Source organism: Hermetia illucens, chromosome 3, assembly GCF_905115235.1.
Source record: "Hermetia illucens chromosome 3, iHerIll2.2.curated.20191125, whole genome shotgun sequence".
In the NCBI taxonomy this organism is placed as follows: domain Eukaryota; kingdom Metazoa; phylum Arthropoda; class Insecta; order Diptera; family Stratiomyidae; genus Hermetia; species Hermetia illucens.
Window position 1 is genome coordinate 151,626,640 of NC_051851.1, and position 21,108 is coordinate 151,647,747.

General features: G+C 43.2%; 2 protein-coding genes across 3 annotated transcripts; one reads left to right on the top strand and one right to left on the bottom strand.

The window, feature by feature from the left end:
* The first annotated feature begins 72 nt into the window (after nt 1-72).
* On the top strand, nt 73-11,264 carry LOC119653022 (ovarian-specific serine/threonine-protein kinase Lok). 2 transcript variants are annotated; one of them, XM_038057465.1, is made up of 7 exons: nt 73-421; nt 509-666; nt 9,207-9,315; nt 9,392-9,648; nt 9,829-10,009; nt 10,074-10,308; nt 10,508-11,264. In XM_038057465.1, exons 1-7 carry the CDS (start codon nt 235-237, stop codon nt 10,830-10,832), a joined length of 1,452 nt encoding a protein of 483 aa, XP_037913393.1. In that variant the 5' UTR covers nt 73-234; the 3' UTR covers nt 10,833-11,264. The 2 variants fall into 2 exon arrangements, with proteins under 2 accessions (XP_037913393.1, XP_037913394.1); XM_038057466.1 differs by having other exon boundaries at nt 73-373.
* A 4,306-nt stretch (nt 11,265-15,570) lies between these two features.
* LOC119652230 (malate dehydrogenase, mitochondrial-like) lies at nt 15,571-16,930 on the bottom strand. Its single transcript, XM_038056188.1, has 4 exons — nt 16,558-16,930; nt 16,356-16,484; nt 16,105-16,306; nt 15,571-16,049 (listed from the first exon to the last, which is right to left on the bottom strand). The coding sequence occupies exons 1-4, from the start codon at nt 16,843-16,845 to the stop codon at nt 15,613-15,615; spliced, it is 1,056 nt and encodes a 351-aa protein (XP_037912116.1). The 5' UTR covers nt 16,846-16,930; the 3' UTR covers nt 15,571-15,612.
* Between the last annotated feature and the right edge of the window lie 4,178 nt (nt 16,931-21,108).

Sequence of the window (21,108 nt, forward strand, 5' to 3'; positions counted from 1 at the left end):
ATGTCGGCACCATCCCCTATTTTCCGGCGCTTTTGTTTGCTGGTCGGCACCGTTAAACGTCTGGCATGTGGTGCTGATCGTTCTTACGGGTTGTGTCGTTTGAATGTTGGTCCGTGAATGCGAAGTAGTTGAATGTCATAAAGAAATTGTGTTCGGCAGTGAATTTCGCTGTTTAGTTAGATTTTAGCCAATCAATTTCGTTCAGTGCAATCTGGAGACCTCCTTGTCCGCGACATGTCACAGGAACAGGTTGTTGATACGCAAAGGGCGACCGAGAGCCAGTGCTCGATCTGGAGCACTATGGAAAGTCAGCCGATCGAGCCCATCGTGTGGGGCCGCTTGTACGGGAAAAATGTGCACATCAAGTCATTGGGTACGAGGTTTCAAGTTATACATTCAAGTCCGTCCTCTGAGAATTTCGGTAACATAATTTCGAATTTGTTACAAAAGTCACTGTTCAGCCGATCGCAGGTTGGGGATGATTTCGTAATTTCTCTTTGCGTTTCAGATTTATGCGTTGAGAATTTCACAGTGGGACGGGCGGAGGACAACAACTTGACCCTGAATGAAGGCAATGTTCCGCACAAGATCTGGTGTCGGGTCTCCAACAAACATTTCGAGATATCGCGCGAGCGGGGAGACCTTTCGAAACCTGTTTACATCCAGGTAAGTGAGGATCCGATTTTAAGATTAATTTGCGTTGTAGCATGAATTTTAATTGGCGAGGACAGGTTGCGGTGATTAAAAGTGAAGCACGGACCTGCCTGCATCTTTGAAAAAATGCTCATTGTAATAATGTACGGAATAAAACGAAGACTGCGGCATTAGTAGAACTAAGTTTAGTTAAACTATTTCTAATATTGCCAGGATAAGTCCATTTGGGGCTTGATAATTACTTTTAACTGCTAAAAGTGATTGAAAAACTGCAATTTTCATTGTTATCTTAATTACAAATTAACCTTATTACTTCGTTAATGATGTTTTTCGACATGCGCCCCCATCCCTGCGAGATCACCGTAAAGTATGACTTCGCAAAGAAGGGCTTCGTCTGCATCGACACGTTCAAAATACCCTTCTCTTCTGCTTTTCGGGTTTGAGCCTTTTTCTTATTGCAGCAATTGTTGCGTTTATGGTGCACCAATTTACTTCCGACCGCTGCATCCCCTCCACAAGGGGATCCCTCGAGCCCATCCACCCTCTACACCTCTCATAACTGCAGACTGCTCCGAATCTCTGGCCATTCCTCTCCTTACGCCTTCCTTGGTTGAGTTCCTTATTGGTAATCTTGACCCTAATGTCGGACCTGGCCCCGATGCGCTTCCTAACCTCTTCCTCCTTAACTGTAGGAAACACATTTCCCTCCCCTTGAGTATAATCTACAACAAAAGTCTAGATGAATGCTACATTCCCCGTCTCTGGAAAGAAGCCTATCATCCCCATCCTCAAGAGCGGAGACCCTTCTCTTGCTGTGAACTACAATCCATCTGTCTTCTTTCCTCTTGCTCTAAAATCCTGAAAAAATACGTCAACGACTGGTTGACCGCGCACTTCGGTCACCTCATTGTCAAAAAGCAGCATGGTTTCGTGAAGCATAGATCTACGGCTTCAAAGCTTCTGGTCTTTACCAACTTTGTTGCTAAATGCTTTAATTCACGACAGGAGGTACATGTTATTTATACCCATTTCTCCAAAGCCTTGGATACCGTTGACTATAACATTCTCCTCGCTAAACTTTCATTACTCAACTTCCCTCCCTCAGTCATCTCCTGGCTTCCTTCCTATCTCTCATACCGTTCCTGCAAAGTTTCTTTTCATGGTTACTCATCTCGTTCCTTCTCTCCTTCGTCTGGTGCTTCCCAAGGCTCTATACTTGGCCCGCTACTCTTCCTGTTTTTAAGGTTTTGTGTGAAACAAAACCTTATTAGAATCGAGTTTGTCCATCTGTCTGTCTGTCTGTCTATCACACCCGATTTATTCGGAAACGGCTAGACCGATTGTCACGAAAATTAGTGAGAGTATGTAATCTGGTGTTCCCTTTACATGCAGTAAGTGGCGCCATGTTGTGTTAAGTTGAGGGGGACATGTGAATTTCCGGGTGCAAATTTTTTTTTTTCACAGAATGTGAGGTATCAACTGAAATCTCAATTAGTACTTTTCAAAACTGGTTCAATATTTGATATTGGGTGAAACATAGGGGAGTGAGGGCTCAAAATATAACCCCCAAAAAGTGTAACAGGTCTCGTTCTCAGAATCTATCCAACCAAAAAATCTGACAAAAATCACAGTGGTTTATCTCTACGAAATCTAGGCCTCAAAATATCCGGTTCCGATATCTGCACAAATAAAGTTAATAATAGTATATTCCCACATTTTTTTAAATTTACCTGGCATCCTTTGCGTACGTTGAAATTTCAACAACCTTTTCCTATTCTCTCAGTGGACAACCTCTTTCACTACTGACCTCCTTCAAAGACCTGGGTGTAATATTCGACGATAAACTTCGTTTCAATTCCCACTTCGTTGACATCATCAATAGAGCTTCCAAAATGTCTGGTTTTATTCTACGTTCCTTCGCTCTTCAATTACCTTGTTAGAAACATCCTTGAATATTGCTGTGTAGTCTGGTCCCCCTTCCGCATTGGGGACTGCCGCGCTCTTGAAGTTGTACAACGCAAATTCACCCGGACCCTCTTTTACAAAAAGAACCTTCCACGGGTAGATTATCCATCACGACTCCGCACCCTCAATCTCCCCTCCCTACAGCAACGCCATATTGAATTTTGTTTTCTGTGCATTGTCCTCATTAAATAAATAAATTAAAAAGATTATGGAATCCGACAGCTACTTTGAGGGTGCCCCTGAACCTTCTTTCCAGACAAACACACCATCATATATATTGTTCCACAGGAGGGGTCCCGATACGGCATCTTGGGGAACATCTGTCGTCGCACGGTATTCGTTCGACCTTTGCCCGTGTCGTACCAGACAAGCGATTTCGGCTGACAGAACTAAGTAACCAGAGACAGTCAGTTTAGTTAAAATGAATTTAATTCATCAACCGTATTTATCGTGTTGCCATCTAGCGTCACCAGTGCGCAGCACTTACCAACGGACTCACCGAAGACCATACTATCGCTCTGATAGGAGGTGGTCTGTGTTAGCTCGATAAATAGAAGCAACCTATGGCACAGATTGTCCCGTTGACGATGGTAGGTTTTCCTATGTGACGGCTGTAGTTTTTTTATTTATTTTTATTTACATTCTGGGCCTAAGCGAATTTAGATGGTGGGACTCCTGAGAGTACTCCTCTCCCTCTTGCCACATTTATGGCAATGTGCTTTCGTACTCTGGGAAATCTACCGTATGATCCAGTTGTCGCTCGACAGTGGGGGAGCTATCTTGCTGATCGAACGGTAGATAGACTGAGTAACCCGCCCAGAAATATTGATGAGCATTGGTGGACCGACATCACAAATGCTCTTTTCTCGGGTGTTATAGAGGTCGTCGGCCACGTCCCAAAGAGACGTCATAAAATCTGGCTAACTGAAGAAATGTGGAAGTGGGTCGATGAACGGAAGGGGTTGAAGGCTCTACTGACCGCTGCGGATAATAGCGGGCGTAACACGCTCAAACTCCGATACCGAGCAAAATCCGGAGAAATTCGTGGCAAGAGAGAATTTACTATTGCACTGGTCAGGGGGGCAGAAGATGCAGCGGATCGCAATAATTTCAGAACTAAACCGCCTCACGAAATTATTTCAATGCCTTCAAACCGAGTAAGTTCGTTGGGCTTGACGGTCTCCCCGCAAAGTTATTTATCGCTACAGATTTGCTACTTCCACTCGTACGAAAGTTTTGGAAATCTTAGACCGTTCCCAGAGAATAGAAGAAGGGGATGATCGTTAAGATCTCAAAGAAGGGGATCCGCTTTGAATGGCAATTGAAGGGTTATCTGCGTGAACCCTCTTGTCGATAATAAAAAAATAATCCTGAAACGCATCAAAGAACACCTCGAAAGCTTGGTGGACAGAGAGCAGACTGGATTCCGCTTGAGATCCTCCTGTATTGACCACATCAACATCCCGTGGATCATTTTAAAACACTTCGACTACGCTGATGGCATTTGTTTACTCTTTCTCTGATTCTGGATTTGGAAAGAAAGGGGAGTTGGACTCAAGACAAACACCAATGAAAGCAAGGTTCTTAGTCTGACAGATTATAGTGCTCCCTCTCTTAATGGGCAGAGCATCGAGGGCGTTGATCAAATTGTATATCTAGGAAGTGTGGTTTCTGCGGACGGTGCCACCGAACTGGATGTTTTCCGACGCATTAACAGCGCTAGATCCGCTTTCGTTGCCCCGTCTAAAATCTGCAAATGCAGTTATCTCAATACCAAGCTCAAGTAAAGACTCTTTTGTGCTAGTGTCCTTTCTGTGTTGCTATATGGGAATAGTACATGGTAAGTGAACTCCACTGTTAACCAAAAGCTCCCAGCTATCATGGAAGTATCCTGGCCTGACAATATCTCAAACGAAGAACTTGGTCAGCGCGCAGGTCTGGCACTCGTACGCACTGTGATCGGGCGTATCAGTGAATAGGTCACACATTAAAGAGGGGCGCCAATTGCTGCTGGCTACGCCATGCAGTACAATCCACTCTCCCAAGATCACTGAGGAGTGTGTCGCCCCAAAGGCACTTGGCGCAGTCGTGGGAGGTGGTGGAGGATATTTCAGGTAACCGTCAGCGATGGCGAGTAGGTGTGGTTGACGCGCTATACCCCACGAAGGGGAGAAGGGCAACCATATTAGCAGTGCCCCGTGAGTGGTGGCTGATTCCTGAATGCACTCAAGGGCTTTCTTGTTTGTCGTAAAAAGCGACTAAGAGGGATAGAAATTGGTGGGCTAGCAAGCTATGATTTTTTAGACTTTACTTCTTCTGAAATGTTAATAATGCCTTCAACAGGAACTCACCTTCACCGCAACGACCTTTGGTTATTGAAAACGGCTTATGGAATTTGAAATGTGCGCGTGCTCCTTCGACAACGGTAACTAGGATCCTCAGAATCTTTGCTTTCTCCAATCCGAGTTAAAATTCCAACGATCTAAGCTGAAAATTCTGAGCCTAGACAAATTGAAATGGTGAGACTCTGAAGAGTGATCTTCTTCCCCATGCGGTAATGTGCTTTTGTACTCTAGAAAGCCAGGTGGCAGCAGATGCCAATCCAGATTCGGATTTTTACTAACAGCTATCCGCATGTGCACTCTCCTGACCTGGGAATCGACTGCTGATGCTCCATTCCAGGTTAAAGAACATGACAACTACTTCCGCATAGTGGAGAAAGATGCTTTCTGTGAGCAATTACATGCAGTTTAGAAGAGGCCAAGGTAGCAGGTAGACTAAAAAGTTTAGGCTAACATAAAACAAATTTTTTTTTATAACATTTGATTTGATTCTTCGAGAGGGATTAACGATGGTAGCGGTCATGCAATTTTTAGATACCATTATTATAAAAAGATTTGCCTTTAGCTTCAAAATAGGCCTCAGTTTCGGTCATAACCTATTCATCGGGGCTAAATTTCTAGCCATAGTTTTCATTGATTTGTAACACTGTGCATTGTCTTGACCAACAGGGTTTTCCCAAAATTTCATCTTTCAAACGCTCTAAAAACGCTAAGGGATAGTCGCTGTTGATGGTTTTTCCCTTCTCAAGATAATAATAGTAATCGCTGGTGCAAAAATCCAATTGGATCAGAGCCATGAAGTGTGTTAGAGCACTTCATTCAAGACCGTAACGGCACACTACAGGATTACAGTCCCCTTTAGGAGGCAATGTGGTTAGCATTGCGCTCGCCCGATATTATTGCTCTGGTTTGACTTAGGTACTCATGAGCCGACTGGTATCCGGTAGATTTTACAGTTCGCATAGTAAATTGAAGCACCCCCACTTGTCCGTCTATATACATGCGGGATCACCATGAAGTATTACTTTGCAGAGAGAGGTCTGGTCTTCACTAAAACGTCAAATCACGCGTCCGTCTCGCTTTTCGAGCTTGATAATATGCTTCGGGTTATTGTGTGTGAAGCAGCACATCCTTCGTAAGAAACTTGTGACACCAAACCTTAAAAAAGATTATCTCTTGCTTACCAATCCGGAAGTTGAAAGCATCGTTTTGGCTGCAATTGGCCGCTTCTGTTTTTTTGTCCGCAGGTTTCAGTCCAATCATTTTTAACAATGGTTTGATGGCATGAATGGTTCCACAAATATCCATCCAGGGCCAAGTCGTCCGTAAAACTAATCAACATTGCTTTTTCCACCACGCGAAGACCAAGCACTCCATCATACATATTTCTTCATAGAAACGGAACACTGCTGCCGCAACGTATTCTTTCTGCCCGTTTACTGTTTGATACCAGAGAAGCCTATTCGAACATTTTGGGCCTAGGTGAACTAAAATGGAACCCTAGAAAGTGTTTTGTATTATGAGTTTTTTGCGGATTTTGACTGCAAGATTCCGGCCCAGATTAAGGAGCATCACATCGGAATATTGCTATGCACCATGGGGGACTTTTCACTGGAGAAGGATGCATCTATGAGCAATTATACGCAGTTCAGGAGCGGCTTTCTAAAGGTGATATTGTGATCGTGATGGAGGAGCTGAATGCCAAAGTGGACTCTGGCAGCACCTTGCTCGGACATGCGTTAGGAAGATACGGTCTTGACGGCCGTGAAGATAATGGTGGGATTTCAGCTGACTGACGCCGTACAAGCAATCAGATTTGCCACTTTGCGATTAGCAGTTCAATATCGACCGCTTATATGTTCCAACTGTTTTGATCGCCTGAGAACATTGGGCAATCATAAAAAATACTCTTTTCTCGGGTAATACGCAGGTCGTCGGCCACGTTGCGAAAAACCATCATAAGATTTGGCTAACTAACTAACTAGTATGCGCACGGCAAAAGGGAATTTTTTATTGTGTTCGCCAGGGAAGCGCAATGGTATCTGAACCGTGTACCGCACCACAAGAGAAATTTCATGTGGTCGCAAACCTTGGAAACCTGATGGTCCTGTAGAGTTCCTTAGATCGGTGACGAATATACGAAAATCCTGGGAATTCGATACTTTTAGCAAAAAGCGGAAGGAGGTAATGATCGTTAAGATTCCAAGGGTGCCAATGTTCCCGCATCCCTGGTCTGTGATTACAACGGCTGGAACATCAATGTGCGGAATCCAGAGGGCCTCAGCACATGATTCTGCTGTAATTTCCTTCAATTTTATTGCTTTACGCAAAGGAGCTACAATGTCGAAGTGTAACAGTGGAAAATTTTTGTCAACATAGCTGCTTACACTTTTGGCCTGCGATGTACCTTCACCTTTTCGGAGATCTTGCAGCAGACAGTGCAGTGCAACTGCATGCTCTGAAGAACTATCACCTTTCTGGGCGGCATGTTGATCTCTGAGTCAACGATTAAATTATCTTTACCGGACAGATGTTGGATGTCCGAAGTGAAATGGTTGATATGGGTATCGGTCAAAGTTGGCGAGGGGATGCTTTGTCAGGCTTTTGCCGTAAGTCAAAAGTGAAAGGATATCAGGCGGCGGGGGGGGGCGGGGGGAGGGGGGGTGTATTTGATGTTCAAAAACGCGATTAATAGTTCCATTCAGCGGGATTCAACTGCTTCGAGAAAAAATTCAATCGCTGCCAGCTTTGGGTCGACAATATTGTCAAAAATATTGGAAAAAGAATTGTTGTTCGTTGAAACGATGATGAGGTTGAAATTTTCCCTGGCGGTTTAAGAGAAGTTGTGAGGCTTATCAGGGACCTATGCTGTGTATTCTGCATAATGCAGACAAAAAAGAGTGTGCAGAGCTGGATTTTGTTCCTTTTCATCTTCAGTCAACAATTACGAAAAAAGTGTCCATGACAAAAAGCCAAAAGTCAAATTCCACTTTGGGCTTAAAATTTTTCTGAAATTTTACACATGGCTTCTTGGACCATCATATGTCGCCCTGATAATAGCTATCCATTTTTCCGGGATGCCTCTCCAGCGTAGAGTATTCCAAATATACTTCTTGTTGACGTCGCGAATGCTTTTCCGAAATCAATGAAAAACAGATGGAGTAGTGATTTAAGTTCACCGTGGTCTATTTATTTTAAATTTGGGTACTCAATCCAAAAATGGGTCCCAAGACCAAAAAAGGATAAGAAAGTGTCTCTCCATTGGTCGGATGGATTAGGTGGAGATTCGGGACTCCTCAATCTTTACAATAAAATTCCTTTAGTCAAGCCTAAAATGGTTTTCACTCTGGTCATAATTCTGACGTATGATTGCGAATTGATATAAAGGAACGATCAACATCTGGGAATCACTTCGGTCATGTTGCTCCCAGGGCAGAGGTGACGCAATATATCTACGTTGTTTCAGACCCCGACCAACGAAGAACAGGTGTATTTCCATTTTCATAATCGTCGCGTTTTCTTCTTTCAGGAGAAATTTGTTGTGACGAAGGAAGTGATCAATTTAATTTTCAACGCTATTTCTAGATGGTCATATAGAAACAAATCATTTCTTGTATGTACAGGGACTTCAGTGTTTTTAGGTTGTGTGTATTCATTCTTCGGAAATGTTGAGTACAATATTGTGAGATTAGGACCGTCTTATACACACCCTTTGATCAAAAAGTCCCGGAAATTTTTACTGAAACAAAAGCAACTTAATTTTCCGGCAAATTACTTTATCTTCTTCAAAAAAACATCCATCTGAAGTAGCACACGTGTGCCAGCCTTTCACGCCTCCCCCGGCTGGTAGGCCGCCAAATTAATGGCCTTTAGCTACTTTGTCACATTCTGCTTTTTTGGGTTTCAGTTCGTTTGATTAGTCGCTTCAGAAATCATGCCCTCAACAACCATCTTTCGATGCTGGTTTTGCTGATAATTCAAACCTTTTGGATCAAGTCAGAACGTCTCATACGCAAAATTTTCACCACTATGTGCTGAGCGCCGTGGATGGGTGACTGGAATAAGGTAATTCTCCTACTGTACGGCCACTTTTAAGTTGACCGATTCAAACAGATGCCCGGCAGATAATAATGTTTTCTAGTCTTACCTCTCGACAATGATTGCTCACAACTTGAAATTCACAGTTTGCGCACTATCATCTGTTGATTAAAGTTTTATAAATAAATACAACCCCCTTACTTACAGGACTTCTCGCGCAATGGGACTTTTTTAAATGGTGAAATTATTGGGAAGAATAAGAAACGTATACTTCAGGACGACGACGTCATATCAATAATACGGGCAGATTGCAAAGGTTTGAACCATCAATTTATACCTACAAACCGTTGACATTCATCTCCTTTGTATTTTTCTGATTCTATCATTTGCAGCCTTCGTCTTCAAAGATTTAGGTCCGAATAATTCATCTGGCATTCCTGACGAAATTTGCAATAACTATTTCATAAGTGCCAAGTTGGGGTCGGGTGCATGTGGCGTTGTACGCTTGGTGTACAACAGACGTACATGCATCAAGTATGCAATGAAGCAAGTGAAGAAGAATATATTGAGCGAATGTGCTACTATTACCAATGCCAAAAATTCATCGAAAGTCCTAAATGAAGCGCTAATCATGAAGGAGTTAGAACATGTAAGTTTTTGGGAGAGAGAAAAAATCTTTTACGTTTTCTTTTTTTTTTTATGAAAAATTAATTCACTACATTTTCCGCTTCTTCTACTTTTTCGAGCGATATTTCGTATTTACTTCAATTTGCCATTTTATTTGTGTTAATCAATTAGTCTCCTTTCCCTACATTTCTTCCCAACTCAGCCATGCGTTATTAAAATGCATGACATTGTCGATAAGCCAGACTCAGTGTACATGATTTTGGAATTCATGAAAGGCGGCGACTTACTTACACGCATCGTTTCCAAAAAAAGATTGTCTGAACGAATCTCCAAATTATTTTTCTACCAAATGTGCCATGCCGTTAAATATTTGCATGATAAAGGTATTTTTTGTGTGCTTTTTTTCGCAATCGTATTATTGCTTACATTTGCTCCTCTTTTCGAAAGGAATAACTCATCGCGACCTAAAACCTGATAATGTACTGCTTGACACTCACGATGACGAAACTTTATTGAAAGTTTCAGATTTTGGATTAAGTAAATTTGTCAACAATGATTCGGTGTTGAAAACGCTTTGTGGAACTCCACTCTATGTCGCTCCAGAGATTTTGTTGAACAGTGGAAGGGGATCGTATACCAAAAAGGTGGATATTTGGAGCTTGGGTGTTGTACTTTTCACATGGTAAGTTGAAGAATTCTTATCTTTCTTATCATTAGTATCTGATGTATTAATAGATTCTGTTAGCTCTTGAACTTTTCACTCATCTTTGAGATAGAATGGTCGAACCATCCTATCATGTTAGCTTGTTTTTGTATTTAGTACTTTTCGCATGACTGAAGTGTACATTTTATAGACGAATATTATCCATTCGCTATTCCAGTCTAAGTGGCACTCTGCCATTCTCCGAAGACTACGGCACTCCTGTAGCGGAGCAAATAAAGAAAGGTGATTTTAGCTTCACGCACTCAGCATGGCGCTCGGTATCTCAAGTCGCAAAGACGCTAATCATGGAAATGCTAACAGTAAACTATAATCAGCGTCCAAACATTGACTACATTCTCAGGCACAAGTGGCTAAAAGATCCCGAAGTTGTTCGACTCGGACGCAATCTCATGAAGGAGCAAATGACAAAGTCTGCCGCACCAGAACCAAATTCGGACAATGAGAATTTTCTGGAACCGCCAGTAAAACGACGTAGATGCTGAAATCCAAATGAAACAAGTGTTCAAATCAAGTTAGAAGGATTAGAAGGGACGTTTAAGTTTCGAAATTTTGTTAGGTGTCCTTTGAATTTGTTTAACCAAATCTCAATTGTTCAGTTTGTTGAAAAGTTGTTTATGTTTGAATTGTGATGATGACCCAAGTCTGCCATTGAAATAGTGATTGAAATTCAAAGCAAAGTTCCTCTTCCTTCAGTTGTTTATCGAAAGTATTTCCTTTGTTTTGTTTCATGTGGTCAGCGTCGCGTTACCTATTTTGACTGTGACTATATTTGTTAGAATTCGAGTACAAAAAATTATATTTTGATATTAAGTGAATGTATTTTTATATTCTTATAAGAAATGTAGTGCCATGAATCGATTAAGTTCATGGAAAATATGTAGTTATGCAATGAATAAAGTTCTATTCTGAAGTAAGTCAAATTGTTCCCCTTTTATGCAGATGTATGGGTATATCTAGCGTCCCTTTAGAATAGATTTTATTCCAATTTAAGCGAAGCGTAGACGATAGCATAGATACGTCCCTTAATGTTTCATCGAAGATGCGGCACCCCGTCTAGTTTTAGTTTAGTTTTTCTATAACTGAAAGAGCTAAAATTCAGCATAACTTATGAAATGGTTCCAAAGAGGTTCAGCGTAAACTGTCCTTAGGTAAGACCACATGGTTAACTGAGGCCAATTTCAAGTCTGAGGTAGTAATAAATTCGGAGCGCTATTTCGTGGTGTCCAATATGTGTGGTTTGCCTGTTCGCTGACCACTTTTCTCACATCCGTCGTCGTGCTCGGCCGTTTCTAACGTAGCGAGCTCTCTTGGTTTTATACAGTGTGTCTATCGGTTCGTGCTGGTGTGTTCCTGTGTATTTACGTGTTTTTCTGTTGCCAAGCAGAATTAGTGGATTATAATGCGACGCTTGAGTACATGTGTGCATATGGCGTCCTGCTGAAGAACCTGCAAGCTTGAGTCTGCAGACACTTTCCTTTCAGCTTTTGTGTCAGATCCAAGGTTTTTTTGCCAAGCCAAGGAGTGCGCCTTTACAGTTTGCTCATTGCTCCATCCTCCTGTTCACACTTCTGTAGTGGGTGTTGCTGGGAGAAATCGGTGCTGATGGGGATACCGGTCTTTCCTATCGCTATCTCCGCTAGATCGCTTTTCTCCTTCCGTCAGAACGTGCCTTTCTGCTTTGAGTTTCATCACGTGCTTTTAGCTCGGTGGTGTCTGTCAGTTTTAACCCGGCGACATGGAGGCGAAGGAAGCATTCCTAGTGAAGAGCGATATGACATGCAAAACGAGCAAGCTGGACTGAGTCTTTTCTCGCAAGCATCTGACTGTGTAAGTCCAAAAATAATATGCCCAAGAAGAAGGATCGTAGATCAATCAGGAATAGATTCACATCTCCCACCCCAAACAGCTGAATCTCAACCCCACCTTGGTTCAAAAAGAGAATACCCACTGTTGAATGGAGACTTTCTGAAGTTACCGGGAACATTTGCAATCGAATGAGTCGCTTTATGATTTCAAAACACCAAAATACTCTGTGCTAGTTGATAGAGTCACACTCGAGGATGGCAGAAGAATGAGCCTGGGCGGATTCAAATTTTTAGAATTAACTAGGAGCCTCAGGATAAAAGGCAATCAATATCAAAGAGACAAATATGCAAATCGTTTCGTCCAGAATTTATTTTAAAGTCAAAGCCCTTCTTACCACAAAGCTTCATCTATCGCTTTGGAATTATCAAAAGAATTACCCTCGTCTTCACGAAGGATGAGATCCTCAGGGATGCTCTCTCGAACGTCTCGTCTTCGAGTACAGGCATCATCCCGAAACTAAATCAATTCTATAAATGTGGGTGTCTGGGCCACAAAAATCTTCAAGTCTAATAGCGAAAGAGGTTCAAGATGCGGCAAGGAGGGAGTTGTGAGGAGGCCTGCCAAGCAAAGTCTTGTCTCTCGTGCTAGAGCCCTGAACACAATGTTAGGGATCACGCATGCTCGAAGTAGCAAGAATGTTTAATATTGGTGCAACTAGCGGCGATTTAAAACACCACCTTAGGAGATGCCAGCAAAACTTTCTATAACTTTCAAGAGCCTTAATCGGGTCAATCCTTAGACTCCAATATCCGCATCCTCAGGCCCGTAACGGAAACATTTGAAGTGCTGCGCGGCGCAAAAACCTTTTCCTAAGTCGTGGCGATGTAAATACCCAAAACAACACTAGGCGAGGCAGGGTAGACCCGACATACACGTCCAAGCCACACTTTCTACTCCCGTTTTCAACAGCTCTTCTTACTCTATCGTATTCGAATATCAAAAAATTATATCGATAATCTTTAGCAGTCTAAAACAGCTCCTGAAGCCAACATATTCTAGACGCCTATGATAACCTCAAAAGTACTGCGGACAGTCTAAAGATCAACAGCGACTTCATTAAGCTAGCAAATGGTGCGGGTCCTATAATACAACTTACACTCCCCCTCATAACAGGATTTGAGGATGCAACATAATGGGCACGTCCAAAATGAGGTATGGTGGAGGCGCTATTGCTTCCAGTAAAATATCCGCATTCGCAAAATCAAATGCCACACTGATTTGGGCATAATCGTTGCAGAAACAGCAAATCTAAATTCTAACCTGACAATGGTTGCGGCCTATTTCCCTCCATTCACTGACAGGAATATTTTTACCGTCAAACTCAATATACTAACCAAATTCTTAGATATCAGACAAAATATCCTCCCAGCAAGGCATCTGAATGCCCGCGCTAAATTCACTGGGGACTCCCATCAACTACCCCTAAGGACGCTCCCTCCAGCAAACGGTTGCAGCTCCAAATTCCGCCTTCTAAGCAATGGTAAACCTATCTTCTTCAAATCCCTACCTGGACCGAACCCAGTCGACTTTATCCCTGGCAAAACTATCTCTCCCGAACCCAGTCGACTTTATCCCTGGCAAAATAATTTCTAATTCTGTCTTAAGCAACTAGCTCTGGGACGCTCTACAGAAAATGAACTTAAATAGCGGCTACGGCCAGCCAATCTTCCTCCCAAAGTAACAAGATCTGGAAACAGAGATTGCGAGCCTGGCAACTTCCTAGCCTTCGTCGTGGCAAACGACAACTTTCAATATTTCCAAATATAACACCTCTAAAAAGTTTTGGGACCAAATTAACCGACTTTAATCGCTTCAGGATCATAAGGAGCACTTAAATACCTGGAACAACACAAAGTGTCTCCACCTTCTAAACTTCGTGAAAACATTACATTCCGACGTTTTCCCTCTTATGTCATCCAACTTTTCTCCACCGATGAGTTTTCTGATATGTTTTTGAAGCACAAAAAAAAAACGGTTTGCTCCAGGAACGGATAGAATTATATACCCATTCATTATCTTAGCCCTGCGGCGCGGAAGGTTACCCTTGAAGCGTTGAATGAGATCTGGCCAACCAGACCTCCCTGGTCAAACTAGCCCTGATTCTGAAGAAAGGACAGACTCAGAACAATTTAAACAACTTCAAACCGATCCCGCTCGTAAATGTGTTTTCTAAGCTTGCAAACTCCATGGTAAAAGCCGGCCTGAACGGGAACTTCATGTGAAACTTTGCTCTGGGATTTTTAAACAAGGCAGAGTGGAAGTGTTTCAAGGCTATGATACAGTATTTTTACCGATGATTCAAATATGGTGTCTGGAATCGGTGCGGGAGTTTTCTTGGATAAAAACGGCGTAGCCAAGTCGTACGCTTTCCTACCATTCGCCAGCGTATTCCAAGCGTAGCAGTACAGGCGATGATCCGAGCCCCAAGCGTAACATAAACATTCTGACCGACAGCCAAGTGGCCATTGTGGCTTTGTACTCTATTGCGACGTCCTTCAGGCTGGTGGGGCAGTGCAGGAACGCGCTGAACAGTCTAGACGGTAAGTTCAAACTCACCCTCCTCTGGGTTTCCGTTATAGGAATGTAGAAGGGAATAAGCGGGCTGATGGACTGGCCAGGCGAGGCTACGCTCTTGGCAGTCTTTGGCTTGCACAGTCAGGAATCTACTTGCATTATTTAGCATCCGCGAAATTCAGATGGGAAAGGCTTACCACCTGCGCCAAGCCAAAGAAGATTTGGTCCAACTATAACAAGACCCGATCACAAGAGTTCGTCTACCATACGCTCGCAAATGCGTACAAGATTACGGCGATTTACACGGGATAACGGCCTATATGTAATCAAGCCGCCAGATTCGGTATATCCTACAATTTGCATTGGCAAAGCTACTTACAAGAGAGAAACCCTCAAGCACTTCATTTGCTGGAGCTAGGCTACGGACATTAGGAAAACCATTTTTTGAGGACCTCAGGGACTCTCCCCCTTGCTCTTACTATAGCAGTCATGGTCTTAGAACTTTGTGGCAACAAAATGTAGCACCACAGCTCCTTTGAGCAGCCACTGATACCTACCTCACAATAGATCGGTCCTTTATGCAGTGGAATCCGCTCTCTCAGGATGGCCGACGATTGTGTCGCCTCAAGGGCAGTTGGCGCAGAACAGTCGAGAAGGAGTGCCGGCGTCTTAGGAAGTCATGGGGGAGCTGAAGTATATTTCTGGTAACCGCAAACAATCGCGCGTAGGTGTGGTTGACTAAGGGGTAAATGGCAATCAAATACATGAAACAGTATCTTCAGAGAAACTAAGAATATATGAAAATATCAGTTAAAAAATAGCTTAACATATAATATCTACATGAGGCCAAGTTAACAAAACACAGGCACAAATACATCTACATTACACAAATTTCAGCTTAGTATCTTTTATTTGATAATTCGCCGTAGTCAAATACTTTTCAACCATCGTTATATCACGTTGCAAATTATTCATGGCTGTTTGCAACTGTTTCCTCTCATATCGACTGATGGACGTTGGCAATCCGTACACATTAGCTACACCCTCTTCAGTTAAATCAATTAACGAGGTCGTATATTTCAATGGTGGATTCGCAGATGATGCCACAAAGGCGCACTCCACAATGTCCTTTTCGCCATTCAACGCTCGAACCAGTGACTCAATGAAACAGTAAATAGCAAAGGCAGAGGATAGTTCGGAAACACCCTCTTGGCTTTTAGACTCTAGAAAAAGACTTGTTAGCTTTTCGGCTTCTTCGCGACTGAAAGTTTTATGTGGCGCTGGACGACTTTGGGAAAATAAGGGCAGGATGGTATCAACTGAAATGAACGACTGAATGAGCTTAGGCTTGTAAGGAAATGATCGGGATCTTACCAGTTGTTCCTCCAGTAATGGGGACAAAAACATCATTGGGGTCCAGCGAATACATATCGGCGTATACTGAACATGCCTGCATGCTATCTGCCGCTGTGATTCCAATGATCTTATTCGCATACCAGATGTCGAAATTTTTATATATTTCCTCCACAGCTGGGATGACGCAGTTCAAAGGATTTGTTCCGATAGCAAGAATGGCCTGCGATAGAACGGGTTAGAAAGATGTTAGTCCGATCTCGAAATCTTACTTGAGGGCTGACTTCTATGCAAGTTTTAACGATTGTTGCTATAATCGGAAAATTTTGCTCAAATGAATCACTGTTGGAAGTCTTGGAATAATGCCTTGCTCGTACAAGTACAATAACTATATCGGCATCCTTGAATTAAAGCAAGATCAATTATCAAATCTTTTTTATCTGAGAAATTTTCTGAGGACACCAGCACATCTACCTTCAGCGCTGCTCTCATTCGCATTGGTCCCAAGAATCCCTCCACAGTATTTCGGGTACTTATACAATTCAATTGTCGTGTTATGTTCGATAAATTTGGGGATATGTCGTGCAATGCTAGCTCCATTGGATACGCCGATTGTTTTAAAAACAATGAAACGATTTGGCCAATTTTCCCAGCTGCTCCACAAACAGCAATTTTCAATTTGGTTGCATCCTTTACTGTGCAAAAATGTCGGATGGCTGTTAGGACTGGTCTATTGCTTCTATTTAATAAAGAGCGAAACATACTATAATATTAAAAGGTAAGAAAACAGATGTAACTGTAATATATTTTGACATGTAACATGAAATTTATTAGGGGGAAGCTCTAAAGGTTGTTTAATCAAGTAGTCGTGAATGAATAAGTTTTATTGAAGTAGATTTGATGCACACAAGCATAACTGCATGGGTGTCAGGCTCAGGATCAAATTAAATGGAATATTAGCAGGTTGTTTGAGCATGCATCAGAATACGATATATTTTGAGGCCTAGATTTCATAAAGCGCAAAACCCTGATTTTCTTCAGATTTTTGGAATGGGTAGTTGCCGAAAAAGAGTCCTGCCTCGCGCATGTTGACTGCTTATTCACGCATTTTACAATTTACATCAAAATTAATATCAGTTTCGGAAAGAACTAATTAAGACGTTTCGTTTGATACGCTGGATGGGGATTTGAAAGCCTCGAGATTGCACCCAGATCAGGCATTCAATAGAGCCAAATGGCGAAGCCGATCACGACGATCCAACCCCGCTTGTGAACGGGACAAAGGCTGAAGAAAAAAAAAAAAAAATTTGATACCCACATGACTATATTCGGCGAAAAATTATGACATTCCCCTTTTGCATGTAAACTCCACATACATTTATGTGAATCACTATATGCGTGAATTTTTATAGTTCCCATATATCTACCAAATTTCGTTTGGATCGGTGCAGTCGATTTGGAGAAAAGTGCATCTGACAGACAGGTTTTACACAAAACCTTAAAAAGTCTACTTCCATTAAAGTCTCTAATCTGGACCATCAAGAAAAAATCCAGATATAAGGAAACCACCCCTCTTGAAACCGGATTACGGTGGGACACATTAAAAGATGTCATGGTTTGAAACGGCCTCCAAAACGCTCCAATAAGACATTCTTTGGTGAGAAAAAATTTGGGAATGTTTTCAATAATTTTAATGGGACACGAAGACAGTACTCAACATGGTTAAGAGTCGCTCAAAAACATCAGAGCGGCTCTTCGCCCTTGCATGTTTTGGTGGTTATGACCAGAGTGCTTCAGTTCTCGCGTCCGTCAAGGTCAGCCCGGCCCTTTCTAGCTAAGACTTTATCGCTCTTACCGTTTCCGCCGCGTAGACCTCCACATCTTGTGGGTGTTTTGTTGTAACAACCACAGCTTGGTCATCAGCGAAGCCGACTCTCGTTCCCTCTGGGACGGGAAGAGCAAGCACCCTATTATACATTGCTGGCTTCGACGATGGGTAGGAGTCTGTTATAGATGACGCTCTCCATCATCTTCTCCGTTGTATCCAGCAGGCAGATACAATACGATGCTGGGTTTCAACTTTTGTTTTTTCCACTGGACAGGGAATATTCTTTCTTTTAGGCGGGCCTCGAATGTGTTGGCGAAAAGGTCGGGCCTAGTCCTCACTGCCAGTTTCAAAACTCGGTTGGAGATACCATCCAATCCTGGGGCCTTCTTATTATAGACACTACGACATATTTCCCGTAGTTCCCCCATACCCACTGGAGGTATTATGCCCTCATTTAGTTGGACAACCATTTGCCTTCCCCTATTTTCGTGGTGAGGGAACAAAGTGGTAACAATCTGTTTCAGGAGGAGCGGACAGGTCACCTGAGTTGATCTCCGCAGCCTTTTCATTACCACTCTGTAGGAATCGCCCCAAGGGTTTATGTCGGCACGGTCGATTTTTGGGAACGAGCGAACTGGTTCCCGACCGACGATGACCGGCGACCGTACTGCCTCGGTTGCATCCGAGAGACAGAAATGACGTTGCCATTATTTGCGAACCCTATCGCAACTACGGTGGTTGTTCCTGGGCCAGGGACCATACCGGTAAAGCAGCGATATGGGCATGCGGTGACCAGGCCATTCTGGAAGTTATGCAACTTCCAGAAGGTAGTTTTGTGAGAGAAAAGATGAGTAGGAATCATGTCTGCAGCTGTTATGCTCCTCCTAGCGCAACACGTGCGCAGTACGAGGAGATGCTGCACCATTTGGTGCTGGACGTAAGGAGACATACCCCGGAAATCATAGCGGGTGACTTCAATGAGTGGGTCCTCACGTACGTGAGCACCGCATTGGCGAGGGGAACCACCTGGTATGCCAGTGAGCATTATATCCATAGCAATCACCAGGCGATCTTCATTAAAGTCGCTGATGGGCCAAGTGGCGAGTTGAGTGCTCGCAGAAAGTAGGTAGGGATGCCGGGTTGGACGAAAATGGCGTTCGAGCAGAATACATTCTCTAAAGCTCTGGCGGGTCATGACGAACTGAATGCCACGACGACCTAAATGGCATCGAGGATCACGCGATGGGTGATCGAGGCATGCGACGCTACTATGCCTCGGAGGCGAGAGTGTGCAAGCAAACAGCCAAACTAATGATGGAATAGCGAAATCGTGGAGCTAAGTTCCAGTGGGCGGACCGAGAAGAGAAAAGAGATTGCTTTAGGCGACTGTGTGTGGATGCCAACATAAATCCCTGGAGCATGGTTTACAGAGTGATTATGAAGAAATTGCAGTGGCAAAGGTCACTCCAGGTGATTCTATGCGGACTTTTTTTCGGGTAGTGGAAAGGGTGGACTAATCTGTTCATACACTTGTTCTTGCACTGCTGCTCTGGGGCGGCGGCGGGGAAGGCCCGGCAGCAACCTTGTCAACCAAATCAAATGGCCAAGGAGAGCCTCCACGAGGTGGCACCGGGAAACACTGAACTCACTTTGGCCTACTGGCCGTGATACAGTACGCGAATGCGAAAATGCTTAGTTAAGGCCATCAGACCCGAGTCTGCACGGGGATTCATCTGAAGTGGCTTTGGTCACGAAACCTTAAATGGGGTATACTGGTACCATGGGAACCGGGATGGCCCTCTCAATTTACATGTCTCAGGAGACTTCCTGGGTTATGTACTTCAGTTATTCATTAATTCGCTAGAGATTGCGTAGATCTTGCAACCATCAGTATGGATGCTGAGCCATGAACCTAGTATAAACTGGTACCGCTGTTGCTTATCATAGCAGGGCTCTGATTGTAGTCAAAAATCAATTCGTGTCTTAAAAAGGCCATGGGGTTAAGTTAACTCGACAGGTAATCACGTTAAACCACCAAGGACCTAACTGTCCTTGCAGCGTTGGTGATGAGAAATTGACTTTGTCAGTGCAAAATCACATACCATGCATTTCTTTTGGAAATACGACAATGTAAGCACAACGTGGCCATTAAACCAATGGAAACATTTCGATGCATTTTTTAATCTTACTCTTTATGGTAATTGTATGTTACTTAATTGAGATAAGTGTTCATTCTTGATCGAGTCTGCCGTGAGGTTTCAGTTTCCGGTCGTGTGCCTCGCTCTTCAGGTGTTTCAACAACTCTGAAAGTAGCAGCAAGTCAAATCGTGCATCTCGCCTTTTTTAATGTTTTTTTTGAAACAGAAGCACTGACCCGGGTATATTTCTGGTGTGTACCTCACTCTTCTGATTCGTTCTCTTTCCAGCGGGAGTCTCATTTTTCAGATATTTCAGCAGCTGTACTGGTTAACAGTTGTGATGTTTGGCTGATCTTTAGGTGTCATTCTAAATAATTTTCTGAATGTCTGTAAGCCAGCCTGTCAATGTCTGTAAGCGTTTTATCATTTGTATTTGTACAACAACAATACATAAAATTAGAACAGAACTAACTAATCACCAATAAAGCCAATAATTAATTATAAGATATGCGGTTTCGTCCAGGAAAAAGGCAACTCATTAGACGCTGCCTCACCTCTGCCCTGGTAGCAGCGTGATCGAAGTGGTTACACATAACTGGCTCACTTTTTCCAGCGCCATTCCCTTCGGATCGTAACCTCCATCTAAAGCCGCCAGGAATGTCTCTTCTCAGAAAGCTCCAATGGACCACCCAGCTATCTTGGTTTTTCCGTTTTTGTTGCTCACTTGACTGTAGCCTCTTCCGTTCCTGATATCGAGAAAGATGGCCTGGTGGTCACTGTGGGTGTGTGTTCACTCACCCGCCACACCAACCCTCTCGCCAACGAGGTACTGAGGTAGGATAGATTGACGATTGAGCCTAGCCCTCTACTTCAGAGGGTGGGGACGCATCAAACGTTGGCTAGTACGATGTCCAGCTCCGCGAAGGTTTCAAGTAAGATTTGGCCTCAGGTGTTTGTTACTCGATTTCGCCAGTCTAAGGCCCACGTGTTGAAATCGCCGGAAATGATTTTGGGGCTGTGGTTCCTAGCGTCCAACACCAAGCTGTCTAGCATCTCCTC